The following is a 14525-nucleotide window of genomic DNA, read 5'->3' as shown; positions in this document are numbered from 1 at the left end:
AGATCTTTAAGATATTAAGGAGGAAAAAAAGGAGAGGCTCAGAAATACAACCCCTCCTCGGCTTCAACAGAGTCAAGGAGTCTTACAAGCACCCATCTAATGATTTTCTAGAATTAAACGCTTCTTTCTTCTCTCTGATTCTAGGAAAGGGCAAAGAGCAACTTTACAAACTGTTAGAGTTTTCCACGATCACTTGACTGCTGACGAGAAGCCTCTGAGGATTCAAACACACACGATCACGTTTTAAAACCTTCAAGACACGGTTTAATCAGTAGTTTTAATGCACATTTGTTAGAGAGAGCTACGCTTTAACAATTCCACAGACAGCACCTTAAGTTATTACAGCTATCAAAATATATAAAAACATTCAAGAGGTACGCCAATTAGCAGCATTTAACGAAAACTAATATATTAGCATATTTCAGTATCAGTTTTATAATAGGGGAAGAAAATAGAGCTTCCATCTCTCTCTCTCTCCCACACACACACACACAGGAAACTTGACTGACCTCAGAAGCGTGTAAAGGTAAGAACATTAAATACATAAAGGCACTAGGCAGAAATGCCAACAATTAGAACTTCTTTTTAAAGTGAGGATGGAGTGAACTTTTGGTTACTCAAAATTCCATGATACTAGCTTTCGCCAACCTGCACTCAACTCTGAATTCTAGGCTACTCCCCGCCCCCCAGGAAAGGTTTAGAGCCAGTGAAAGGAAGAAAAGCGATGGAAGGAAGCCTCGAATGATCCATTACAAAACTGTAGTACTTTGAAAAAGATCCTGAAGATATTAAAATGAAAACAGATTACATTAAACAATAACTTAGGCTTCCATTCAAAGGTCCAGAGCTATCCATTTCGGGTAAGTGTCTGATGAGGTATTTATCGCATATGGTTTTTCCTGTAACGGAAATCATAAGAGAGACCCTGCGTGTTTTGTAAAATAAAATTAAAAACTTTAAGCGCAAGAAAACAAACAATAGTCCTTAAAAATACACACACGTGCATTTAAGATGCCAGCACTCGTCTCAGTTTGGTATACTGGCGCAGGCTGCTCTGATGCTGCAACCCACATCCCCAAACACTTATGCATAGAAACCCACAGCTCAGATATTCAGCAGAACTTTCCAGCCTGCCTCTGAAATGTTAAGTGTCCTTCAGAAATGGAGACCTCAGTGCAGGAAGCAAAAGGGCATTTGGAAGATGGAGACACAGACCTCGCCTCAATTTTGGTGGCACAGGGCTCTCTGGTAAGTCTCAGCACTCAGGACTACAAGAGAACTGAAGGCTTGCGGCTATCTAGTGCCTGAAGAGCAGCTTTGCCCCGAGTCATGAGGCTGCAGCAAAATACCCAGGAAGCTAAGAACTCAAGGCCCCCATCCAGCAACTTCCATCCTCCTAAGGCTGATTCACCCAGGCCCCTTAGGGACCGCTGATTCACACAGCAGGACTGCCTTTCTCTCTCACGTTACTACCGTGAAGCTGAAATTACATAACCACCCTCTCCATGTTCCCATCTGTTCCAAACATCACGATTCAAGGATTTCTCTTCATCCAAAAAAAAAAAAAATCAGTCTACAGAACCACTCAAAAGGGCCTCTACTTCTCAGAACATTTCTCAGCCTAAACCTCCAGAACCTGGTTCAAAAGAAAGAACCCAGCCCCATGAATGGACGACCCCTACAGTTAACTTGAAAAGACAACACAAATAAGCTATTGACAATATCACAGGTCTCTCCTCCTCGGTTTTAGTTGTAAAAGCTTCAGCCGCCTCCTATGTCGGTTTTTTGGTATAGTCCTCACTGAGTGGCTGGTCTACAGGCAAGGCTTGGTTTCGAACCTGCTTTTTTCTAAGTCGCTAAAGCCCTAAACTGGGGCTGGGTTACGTAAACACGGCCACCGCAGCGGCACATATGGAACCACTTTCAGAAAAGGACTGAACTCCGGAAAAATATATTTTAAAATTCCTGCTCAAAACCCAGATGGACTGTGCAGGCTCGGCAGGTCCCTGGGTCAGCTTGTAAGTGACACGCAGCAGCATCTTCACCCTCAGTCTAGTCGGTTCCTCATTTCCCTCTGGGCTTCTGTTAGTTTCTGGATTAGATAACGCTTGTCACGGCTTTCCTAAAAAAAGAAATAGGTTCAAAAGCACATTCAATTTCTTTGGAAACAAATGTCATTATTTCGACCTAATAAATTTCCATCAGACTCGGGGTTAAGGATCCTTAACCAGTGGATGATGGTACTGGCCTCCAGACTGGTCTGCCTCTTTAACTCGTCCCCTCCACTGCCCCTTGTAGACAAAGTGGTCAATAATCTTTTTAAAATGTACATCAGATTCCTACTTAACACCCTCCAAGGGCTTCCTATCACACTCAGAATTAAACCGAAACTTCCCAGCAGAGCCCTGAGGCTATGCTGTGACCCCAACCGAGGCCTGGCGCAGTGCTCAAGACATAATGCTGAAGGAATGGGCGAGTCAGTGAATGAATGATGCTGGAGGAGACTGAGCCCGAAGGCAGAGTTTTGGAGGACGGTGGTGAGAGGGGGCAGCAGCATTCCACCCGCTCCCCCGGACAGGCGCCACTTTGCGTTCTGTGTCCTGGGTAACGGTGCCAGGCCACGACCCTCTGGACCTGCTGCTCTTCCTTACCAGGGACAGCTGTTCTCGGAGCTGGACAACCACACGCTTGTGCGCTCCGGCCAGGGCGATGAAGTAAAACATGATAAGGCTGTAAGAGAAGGCAGAGAGGTCACGAGGGAGCTGATGCCATCTGAGGCCGCTGGAAAAACAACCCGCCACGTTCATTCAGCCTGCAACAGTCTCACTTTTGTTAGAAACAAAGAAAACCCTCATCTCTCCCAAGCAGAGGGAGAAACAGCCCGAGGGTTTTATTTGGCAGTGGCGGCAGAGACCGATTCATGCCTTGCTTTGTAAGTTAATACTAAAAATTGATGATGTTCTCCCGGCACACCCGACACGATAGGGGACAGAAAAGGAGGTGGTCCAGAAAGTCGGCTCAGCATGGAATGAACTGGCTGTGGATGATCACTGTGGAACCTCTCTGGCCTCAGTTTCTTCATCCGTAAAATGGGGATAACATATAGTAGACCCCAGTGATAACAAGCCTAAGATAGTACAATTTAGAATAAAAGCAATTGGCTGCTGTTTTCTGTGCAGCCCCATATCTCAAATGGGGGTGGCTGGAGTCATTATCTTTGGGGAGAAGGGCAAGTGGAGTGGGGGGCAACCCCCAGGAAGACAGCAGGCATGCTCATTCAGGGAAGGGGCGGTGGTTTCCCATCCACTCTCTCCAGAGAGGGCTGAGGAGATGAGAGCCACGGGAATCACGATATCTGTCACACTCTTCTGGAAGTCCCCAAGGCCTAGGACAAGAATGGCCCCCAAAGATGTTGAAGGCAGATCAGTTCACCACCACTAGATGGCGCCAGCCAAACCACAGTTGGGGTGAACCCAGGAGGATGGAACAGCTGGATCCCCAGGGTCCTCAGAATTCCAGGCCGGCTGGCTGCACCGCTTCCCTAAGCCATTTTATTAATCTCATCAAAAGGTATCCTGCTTTTAACGGATGAATTTTTTGGGCCCACTTCTTGCCTTACGGCAGAGCTTTACTGTAATAATTGATGAGGATTTTAGGCTGGTTACTTTTAAAACTGCACATGAGAAGCAGGCTCCGAGGACTGGAATTTTGCTTGCCCTTTTGAGAGACATTTGCATTTGTGAAGGAAGAGGGGGATGACCTTGTAGGGACCTGAAATTGGCCGCCCCAGGATATGTCTCTTTGGCATCGGGATTGTTTGGGGCTGATTGCTTTTGATAACAGGGACAGGGAAGGAGGCTCTGGGGAATGGAACTTGCCCTTGTTGGGACACATTTACATTTGTAAGGTAAATCACTATCTGTAAAAGGTGCCTCCCTCTCTGTACCAGGAAGGAGAAGAGAGATGACCTTGTCCCTAGAAACTCTTAATGGGGAAGGCAAGAACTTAGGTTGGTTGCTGTCTGGCAATCTCATGTAACTGGTTTGGGGTGGTGGCTTCTAACCTTTCTAACCTTTACTTAATCTGATTTGATTCTTGTCTAAAAGTCATGGGATCACCCAATGACCAGACCCCACCTGCACTGATACCATTTTAACTTTTTTTTCATGTTCTTTCCTTTGTCTTGTGAAGAGATGACTCACGTACCCATACCTTATAAAATTAGCCCTAACCCTCAACTCCGGGCAGCAGCAGGAGCTCTGACTGCCCGTGGGTCTTGTCCCCACGCACCAGCTCTGCCTGCCCATGGGTCCTGTCCCCATGCCAGCGGGGGCAGCAGCAGCGGCTCTGCCTGCCCATGGGTGCTGTCCCCATGCCAGCGGGGGCAGCAGAAGCGGCAGCAGAAGCTCTGACTGCCCATGGGTCCTGTCCTCATGCTATTCCACACTATTCTCTAAATAAAAGAGCACTCCTGCCAGATCTTGAGAGTCTAAGAAATCCTTCTTTCGACTCCTCGGCTCACTGACCCCGCATCAATAATAACACATCACAGGGTAATTGTGATGATTCCATGAGTTAATACGTGTATGCTACCATCCATTCCAGTGCTTTGTGGTAGTGATATTCTATAAATTTCCATGAGCACTGAATTAGTGAATTCGGAACCAACGCCCCTAGAGAAGTAGGCTCTGGCGAGCCTCAGGTCACAACATTCCGTCAACCCATCAATACATAATATTGTCTCTGTTTAAAGACACCTCGTTTATCATTATTGCTGATTCACTAACATTCAGCTCACAGCCAACAGCACCAGAACTCACGCCTGAAAGCAGCTCATCTGACACAGATACGTTCTTCGTAAGATACATCCCAGCCTTCTCGCACCAGGAACACGAGACAGCGCTTCAGCACTGCACGGGGGCACCATTTGACACAGTGAAACCCCCAACCCAAAGCACAAAATACAAGAAACGTGGCTCTAAATAGATGGCAAAGAGGATATTTATTTACAGGAGGAGAGCTGAAACGAGAAGGCAGAAGCGCCACCTCGCTCCGCCTCAGCTGGGACATGCATGCCATGGTCTGAACGTTTGCGTCTGCCCCCCCCCCAGCATTCTGCATGTTGAAATCCTAATCCCACGGTGATGGGGTTAGAAGGTGGGGCCTCTGGGAGGTGATCAGGTCATGAGGGTGGAGCCCTCACAAATGGGATTAGCGCCCTTATAAAAGAGACCCCACAGAGCTCCCTGGCCCCTTCCACCATGTGAGGATATAAGAATTCCAGGAACCAGAAGAGGGCCCTCCCCCACCCATGCTGGCACCCTGATCTTGGACTTGCAGCCTCCAGAACTGCGAGAAACCAATTTCTGTTGTTGATCAGCCCGCATCTGCGATGTTTTGTTATAGCAGCCCGAATAGATGGAGACGTTGGGTGTCAGATGACTAAAATTTTTTGCTCCTCCACGGATGCCCAGAAATAACCACAAAAAAGCATTGCTAGTATTGATTGGGGGTTGCAAATATTTTAGCGAGTAGGTGCATTGGCAATACAGAAAAAAATACGGAATCCGTGAATGATGAGAATGGACTGCAATTAGAACAATGCTTAGACAAAGTAAGCTCTCAATGCACATTTGTGTTTAGAATTATTTTAACACTCAGAATGAATCGCCATGCAGCGAAGACCCTTGTCAGCCTCACATACAGCACTGTCATTGACTCAGCCTTTATGAAGGGCTTTACAGGTGCCACCGCACTTCCTTCTTCTCACAACCCCATGAGGTATGGGCCATTCTCATCCCCATTTTCCAGGTGGAGAAAGTGAGGCTCAGAGAGGCTATGTGATGACCTAGGGCCACACAGCTTATAGACAGACGGCAGAGCCAGGTTCAAGGGCATGCTCCTAATCTGGTGCTCTTCTCTCTGCCCAGTAATCAGTTCCTTTTTCAAAGAGCCAGTGATTTTGTGAATAATCATTAGTATTAAGTATAGGCAATGTTTACTGGTCTTTTTTTAAGTCAGGACTCTGGCTAAGTGCCTTACGTGTGGGATCTTACTGAATCTGCTCAATGACCTCTGAAAGATTTACTATTGTTTGCCCATTTTAGAGATGGGAAAGTGAAGCGCAGAGAGGTTCAGTAACTTGTCAAGGGCAGCAGGTGACCCCCTATTTCCCCGGGGAGAAGAGTGCGCCTTCCTCAGTAGGAAATCCTTGCAGGGGCCTGGGTGCTTCTCACTCACCAGATGATCATGAAGAAGGGCACTGCAAAGGCTTCTGACGTGAGGCCGTGGACCAGGGACTGCAGCGAGCTGGGGAAGGTGCTGACCGTCTTGGGGATCACCTCCCAGGTGGTGTTGAAGTTGGTGAACGGCCCACAGGCTTTCGAGGAAGGGATGCTGCCAGGACACAGACCACGGGGCTCAGCGAGAGGCGGGGAGCATGGGCTGGGCGTCCCCCGCTCTGCACGCCCACAAGACTTTGTTAACAGTGACTGGGGAGGGACCGCTTGACCTCATGGGCCTTCTAGAATATTCCGGCCCCAAATGCTTACCCTGGAATTTCATCAAGTCTCTAGACCTGATTTCCAGTTCACAAGAAATTCAGGACCCAAGAGCAAGTTAAATGACACCGGGAGAAAAGAATCAGACAAACCCAGAATGTGGGGATTCTATCCTCCAGTCTCTGTAATTTGGAGGTGAGGAAACTAGTGTGGACTCTCTCTGAAGAATCAAAGATGAAGAGAGAGTAACGAGACATAACAACCAATGGGTGAAACTCGAAAGACCTCATTATTTAAAATAAAGCTATAAAAGACTATTTTGAGACAACTGGGGAAATTTGAAAATGGCAGAAATATATTAGCATGAATTTTGTTAGGTGTGACGACATTATTGTGGATATGTATGAAGGAGAATGTTCTTATTCTTAAAAACTGTGTGCCCCAATATTTAGGGATGAAAAAAAATGCACGCATAAAGACAGATAAAACGAATGTAGCAAAATGTTAACAATTGGGACATCCAGGTGAAGGGTATACGAGTTTTCACTGTTGGTGTTTCTTCAACTTTTCTATAGATCTGAAATTTTTCAAAATAAAAAGTAGGGAAAAATTTTTTTTAATTACAGTGGAAAAAAATTGAAAACAAGGCCTACAAAGAATTGTCTAAATTTACATCATAAAGTCCTGTGTACAAAATTTTCCATTGCGGCCCTATTTTTTTAATTAAATAATTTATGTATTTATTTATTTATTTGCAGGGAAAGATTGGCCCTGAGCTAACATCCATTGCCAATCTTCCTCTTTTTTTCCCCCTCCCCAAAGCCCCAGCACATAGTCGTATATTGTAGGTGTAGGTGCTTCGAGTTCTTCTATGTGAGCTGCCGCCTCAGCATGGCTACTGACAGACGGGTGGTGTGGTTCCACGCCTGGCCACTGAATCTGGGCCGCCGAAGCAGAGCGTGCTGAACTTTACCCGCTGGGCCATCAGGGCTGGCTCACTGCAGCCCTATTTTTCGGGATAAAAAAAATTCCTGGAAACAACCTCAATTGTTTAAGGAAATGGATGAACGATTTATGTTCCTGTCACACAATGGAACACTAAAGAACCACTGAGAGACACACATACATAGGAGATGACTGGCTCCCTGAGGGAAACTAAGTACTTGGGAAGTTGGATTGGAAAATGAATTTCCACGCTCCACTCTTTTATGCTTTTTAAATTTTGTGCCCTGTGAGTGCATTTCTTATTAAAAAAAAAATAGTTTAAAAGAATGAGAGTTCTGATTTGCTGGCATGGAAAAGAGCACAATATAAAGTTAAGTGAAAAAAATAAGCTGCCAAACAGGATTACAACACTCTTCCATATGTGTTTTTTTTTTTAAATAAACACATTTTTCATAATGAATTTCTGGAATATTCATAAAATGTTCACAGTGGTTACCTCTGGAGAGTGGGACAAAAAGGTGAGAATAAGGAGGAATTTTTTCTCTTTAATTTATACCCTTCTGTACTGTTTGGATTTTTTAAAATGTTTAATATATAGTACTATAACAAGAAAAAACAAGAAAAAATATATATATACTCAAATTAGTTAAAAAATAACAAAATCTGCGAGACAGATTCCAAGTTCAAGGATTTTAATTTAAAGATGAAGAAACAGAATTCCATGAGAGTGTAAGTCAGGGATTAGCAAACTACAGCCCACGTGACAAATCTGGCCCACCACCTGTTTTTTTATAAATAAAGTTTTATTGAAACACAGTCAGACCTGTTAGTTGACACATTGTCTACGGCTGCTTTTAAGATACAACAGTAGGGATGAATAGTTGCTACAGAAACCATACGGCCCGCAAAGCCTAAATTATTTCCTCTCTTGCCCTTCAAGGAAAAAGTCTGCTGGCCTCTGGTACATATGGTTATGCCACTAGGGAGTGGCATCAATGGGGTGTGAACCTCAACCTCTGATCCTTAGTCCAGAGCATTTCTGGTCTTTCCAAACCGCACACCAGACTCTACATTCCCTTCTACTTTTCCCTACACTCCAAGTCCTCTAGAAAGAACATGTATTCTTTCATCATCAGAAACGAAGTCCCACACGGGGACTAGAAGAGAGGTCCTAGGAAAAGGGAGCTGGGTAGAACAGACCCAGCTGGCGCTCTCAATAACAATGCTAACCCTGCAGATCCAAGTTCTAGAAGGTGACCGACATATTCCAGCTTCTGGAGGGAGATTCTGAAACGTGGGTGGGCCTGCCTAAGCCAGGAGCGACTGACTGACCTGCAGGTGGAACCCCGGGAGGAAACCCAATAAAGAATGTAATGGACCCTTTAACATGAGAGGGACATGTCAGGAAGCAAGGAAATGTTCTAGAAAACAAAGCCATATTTACCGTGCCATGCTGATCGTCAGCGGTATTATAGCCAAACACAGCCCGATCAGCAACACCAGCAGGAAGAAGAAATTAGAATTGGACGCTCGGAACTGCCTCGGGGAAGGTGTGCAGGTGTAAATGAGACTCATCTGGGGCAGAGGGACACAGAGAAACAATGACGAGCGGTGAGTGCCGCTTCCACGGCGTGGAGGAGCACGTTCTCGCATCTCGGTGGCCGTGTGAACTGGTATGACCTTTCTGGAGGGTCGTCAGCAATATAAACCAAAATGAAAAATGTTTACTCCAGACTTCAATATTGGGGAATTCATCCTGATGAGAAAATAGGAAGAATGGCCCCAAATAACATGCACATGGATATTTACTGCTACAGTTGTTGATAACAGGGAGTAACTGAAAGCAACATGAAGAGCTATCAATGGGGGTCTCTTAAAGGTGAAAGGGCACCCGTACAATGGAGGACCAGCAAGCCCTCAGAAAGGACGAGAGAGCAGCTTCAATCCTGCCCGGCTCTGAGAGATGAAAAGGGCAGACTTCAGGACTCCGCACTGGGTGACCTCATGTAAGTTTTTAAAAAAGTATTCTTTATAGAGGTTTAACTATGTATGAAATAGATCTGTAATAATATATAACAAATTAAGAGATATTTTCCTTGAATTTCTTACAAGCGTGTTTATTTTTCCTATATATTAAAAATAACTATTTCCATTCAGAGAAAAAATGACTTGAAGGAGATATCAAGTGGGGAGGGGGCCAGGCAGAGGAACAGCATAAAATTTCTCCTTAATAGTTTAAAAAGCTACGTGACTGGGGGGCTGGCCCCGTGGCCGAGTGGTTAAGTCCGTGCGCTCCGCTGCAGGCGGACCAGTGTTTCGTTGGTTCGAATCCTGGGCACGGACATGGCACTGCTCATCAAGCCGCGCTGAGGCGGCGTCCCACATGCTACAACTAGAAGGACCCACAACGAAGAATATACAACTATGTACTGGGGGGCTTTGGGGAGAAAAAGGAAAAAATAAAATCTTTAAAAAAAAAAAAAAAAAAAGCTACATGACTGGGAGGGCATCGAGCTCTCCTGACTTCAGAGTAGCCAGACCATCTTGTGGGCCAGAGGGGACCGAGTACCAGGGACACTTGGTGTCCTGTCGGGGGGCAGCCAGCCAGTGGGGCCCGGGGTGTCCAACCTCAGTCCAGCACCCGTGAGCCCTTCCACTACCCCCACGCTGCCCTTACTGTGCTACACCCCGGGAAAGCACTGGCTAACAACATCTTCTGGAGAGGGAAAAAGCTCCTGTGCGCTTTCTCACATCCGTCTCTCCTCCTCGGCCAACTCAAGTTCCCAAAGGAAACCATCAAAACATTTTTCAAAGGCCAAAACCTCCAGGTAGAAAGTTTGGCCCAGTTTAAGGCCCTACTTGCCAAGTTCAGAGTTTAGGCTCTGGAGTGAGGTAAACCTGGGCTTAAATCCCAGGGTCACACGTGTGTCACACACACAGTCACAAGTGTGTGACCTCGGACCAGTTACTTAACCTCTCTGCACTTCTGCTTCCTAGTTTATAAAAAATGGTTGATAGCAGCCCCTCCTCCAAAGGGTGGGTGTAAGCATTACAAGATAATCTATGTAAAGTGTTCAGCACAGTGGGGGCACGTGGTATTACCATCACCTGCTATTATCATCATCATTACTCTTATTACTATTATTATTCCCATGTCTGAATCCTCAGGGCTTAGCATAAGTGGGAATCAATAAACGTTGGGCTTGTTAACAGACGGTACCTCTGGAAGAAGGAATGGAAGTTACTGTACACACAGCTGAATTGCCTACATGTTGAATAGAGAGCACACATGGCCTCTATAATAAAGAAAGTTCGGTCAATAAGCCCAGATAAGTGAGTCATCTGCAAGGCCACTTCACCCGTGAAGTGCTTAGTTCAGGCCCAATGCCTGGGGCCTGTGAGCTGTTCAAGGACCAACACAAATAACTGAGACCCGAAAATAAACGTACCGGCTCCAGAATACGAACAGAAAATGACAAAATTTAAATTAACAAACGTTTGGTTAAACATCACCAAAACGTACCACTGTCAATTGATCGATCAATTGCAATTCAACTCTTCATTAAATATAAAAACAACATTTAAATCATAGGAGGAAAACAGTTCTTAACAAAACTCTCAAAATTATAAACATGAAAATCCAGTCAAAGTCTTTTTTCTAGAATAAAAACATATCAAATAAGGGATGTGATTTTGATACGTCTGATGGGATGTTGGGTGGGTGCCAAGCATACACGTGCCCAGTGCCTTACAAGGTCAAGAACGGTCCAGGTATCAGCCCCCTCTCCCCTCCCCTCCTTACCTCTTTCACATAAAAGATGATAATGAATTTCAAGGTCGCAATTGCAGGGAGAAGCGGGGAGAAAAAGGCTCCGATCCAGCAAATGGTTTGCCCATAAACAATCCCCAGCACGTTATCAGGAATGGCAAATTCCTGCTGCCCCCAGCACTGGATCAGCTTTGAAGAGGAACAGTAAGTCACCAGAAGCCTGGGAACACACAGGACAATTTCTCACCTGGACTACCAGTGTCTGCCAAGGCCACAGAACCACGCCCACAAACTCAGGGTCAATTCCACACACACTTCCCATGGAAACCGGCTAGTCCTACGTCCAGAAGATGCAGAATACCGTGAACTCTGGAATCATCAAGACCAGGATTCAAGTCTCAGATCTACAACTTACCAGCCAAATCAATTTAGACAACTGCTTTGACTTCTTTGAGCCTCAATTTTCTCATGTGGAATGTGGGGGAATTAACACAACTTACTTCACCAGGTGGCGGTGACAGTAAACGACAGGAGCCCGGTCTGTGCTGGGGCTGTGCCACTCAGCGCAAGCAGCAACACGCATCCACACACAAAATGGTTTATGAGGACCTTACCACCCAGCATGTGACATCCCAGCATTCTAGAAGCTTCTTACAGAAACCCTAGGACCAGTGGCCTGAGATAAACAAACACAGTTGTTCACTGTAGCACTGTCGTGGATTAGCACAAATACTGGAAACAACCGAAATGTCCGTCAGTCGGGGCTACACTGACAAATTATAAGCTCTGGATACAGTGGAATATTATATAGCCCTTAAACTGAATGAGGGAAATCCACGTGTCCTGACATGGAAAGCTGTTCACGCTCTTTTGTTTGTTTGGGGGAACAAAAGCAAGCTGCGGACCAACATGGATGTCCCATGATCCCATCGATGGGGGTAAAGATCACTTCCCGCAAGACTGTGTGTTTACTTACACACGTATTTATGCAAACATGTTTTTATTTTTAAGGACTGCTGGGTCCACCCAGCAGTGGCCACCTCTGAGGAGTGCGGAGTTGGGGTACGGTAATGAAACAGAACTCTCACTATTCTGCAGACTTCTCTATTTGTTTAAATACTAAATGTTTAAAATTTTTAATAAGCACACATTCTCGTTATTCATGAGAATAGTGATAAAAGTGAGCATTGCGGTGATAATCATGATGGCGATTGGTAGCGTGTGGGTGAGTTCTGTGGGATGGAACGTTCTCAGTACTTTTATTGGCTTTTTCTCATTTAATCTTCACAACAGTGCCATTAAGAGGGTACGTCTACTATCTCCATTGCACAGGTGGGAAAACAGGCACAGAGCTTAAATAACTGGGTCAATGACACGTGATCAGCCAGTGGCCGTGCTGGGGCTTGAACCCAGATCAGGAATTGTGGCCTCCACTGCAGCCGGGCGGGTCTCCACTGACAGCGCCCGTGGCTGTGCTAATGGCAGGACATCGCCTCCACGGAAATCTCGTGGAAAGCAGCCCCATTTCCACTATTATGCTACCTTTCGAGGGGGCGCCTAATGGATGATGGGGTCGATGGCCTGGAGCTAATTGAAAGTCACCGGATGGTTGTCAGCGGTTTCCAGGGACTGCGGGACCATCCAGCACTTTGTGAAGAGCAGCTGTGACGGGAGCCTCCACTGGGGATGGGGGCGGATGTGGGAGGGGTCGCGGGAGATAGGGGTACCTCTCACACTTACTTTCTAGGAAAATCCACAAAAAGTGTCACAGCCAAGATGATGATGAGGTCGAAGATCATCAGCTTGTACATTTCTTGCCCAACTTGGGTCTCCCAGCACTGAAACCAAAGAGATGGAGAGAAACTAAGACCCGACTTGGGGTAGAGAAAGCCAGGCTCTCAGACTCCTCCCAACGCCCTTCCATCCCCAGATCCTACTGCCTCTGGAGGCCACCAGCTGATGCTCCTCTGAGCTCCAGCACAGACCCTGGTTTTCAAGCCCTTAGAAATGCTACACAGCGAGAAAGCGCGTCAACTGGGATTCAAACCCAGGGCTTCAAGGGCTGTTTTCTCAACCTTGAGGCTGTCACCCCAGACTGACCCCCCCCAGCAGGACGCTCCCATCCCCGCAGCCTCACCGGGTAGAGTTTCTGGTTGTAGCCACAGAGTTCACAGGAGTAGTTATCACAGGATGTAATCTTGGAGCCCAGGGTGAACACCAGCACACAGATGGTGGCCAGCCGCATAAAGACACACCTGAGGGAAGAGCGGGAGAAGGGAGGGTGGGCAGGAGGCCTCGGGGCGGGCTGGCCCCTTGGACCTGGGGCTAGGGAGCAGAGAAGCTTCAAAGCAAACCCACAAATAGGCACAAAGTTTGTGTTTGGGATTATGAGAAAGTTCTGGAAATGGACAGTGGTGACGGTAGCATGACACTGGGAAGGTACTTAATGTCATTGAGTTGTACACTTAAAGATGGCTAAAATGGTAAATTTTATGATATATATATATTACCACACTTTTTTTGTGGCAGAAAAAAAAATCAGAAAGCTGCCAATTCCTGAATCCACGTTTACGTGGTCACCCTACAGAATATTACGTGTTTCTGAAAAGAACTAAGTGAGTCTTATAAGCATCAGCTTTGAGAGATGTCTCATGTATTGAGAAGTGAAAAAAGTACTTTGCAGAGTTTTGTGTAGATATGATCCTATTTTTAAAACAAAACAAAACGTGTGACCCACGCAGATGAGGGGTGCCTGGGGAAGCTGGAATCAAGAAGCAGGGCAGAGAGTGCTAATTTTTTTTTAAAGATGCTTTTCTATTGTTTGGTTTGTAATTTAAAAAACTAAAATAGAAACGTTAAAAAGTGGGAGGCAAAAAAAGGCAAACCCCACCATCTGTTCCCGCTTCTCACTCCTCAGCATGCCACCTGACACTATGTGCCTCCTGGAAGGATGCACGCGCCCGGCACCACCCAGGAGCGTTCCACAAACGAAAACTGAAATGAAATCTAATAAAAAGTGTCTGAATCTATACGGGAGTTTACAGCGACTACGGGGCACAGGAAAACAACACACGCCACGAAGAAACAATGAGCAAAATCCAGTCCAGTGGACATTCTACAGGACAAATGCCCCAGTTTCCTCCTCAGATCAGTGGCGTAACTCAAGGGGACGGGGAATTCTTAGAAGAATAAAAGGGGCTTAAGAGATATAACAACCAAGCAGAGCGTGTGGCCTTGGTTTGGAACCTGGTTTGAATCAGCAAGTCGTAGAAAGCCATCTGCAAAAAGGGGTGACGATGGTTACATTAAAA

At 46.0% G+C, this 14525-nt stretch overlaps 1 protein-coding gene across 17 annotated transcripts in view; it reads right to left on the bottom strand.

Moving 5' to 3' along the window:
* Positions 1-241: 241 nt before the first annotated feature.
* The window catches only part of TMC7 (transmembrane channel like 7), a 54265-nt gene continuing 39981 nt past the window's right edge, over positions 242-14525 (bottom strand). For 4 of the 17 annotated variants that reach the window (XM_023616249.2, XM_023616248.2, XM_070232237.1 and 1 more), the window contains 7 exons: positions 13352-13469; positions 12955-13052; positions 11248-11434; positions 8890-9020; positions 6241-6396; positions 2652-2730; positions 242-2122 (listed from right to left, as the gene is read on the bottom strand). In XM_023616249.2, coding sequence (XP_023472017.2) covers positions 2048-2122; positions 2652-2730; positions 6241-6396; positions 8890-9020; positions 11248-11434; positions 12955-13052; positions 13352-13469 — 844 coding nt within the window. In that variant the 3' untranslated portion in view covers positions 242-2047. Of the gene's footprint in view, positions 2123-2651; positions 2731-6240; positions 7078-8889; positions 9202-11247; positions 11435-12954; positions 13053-13351; positions 13470-14525 lie in introns of all 17 variants that reach the window. The other 13 variants (XR_011424783.1, XR_002799299.2, XR_011424784.1 and 10 more) reach the window with 6 other exon arrangements.

This window comes from Equus caballus, chromosome 13, assembly GCF_041296265.1.
Source record: "Equus caballus isolate H_3958 breed thoroughbred chromosome 13, TB-T2T, whole genome shotgun sequence".
Classification (NCBI taxonomy): Eukaryota; Metazoa; Chordata; class Mammalia; order Perissodactyla; family Equidae; genus Equus; species Equus caballus.
The sequence above is the reverse complement of the archived record's forward strand: the minus strand, read 5'-3'. Positions and strand labels throughout refer to the sequence as shown.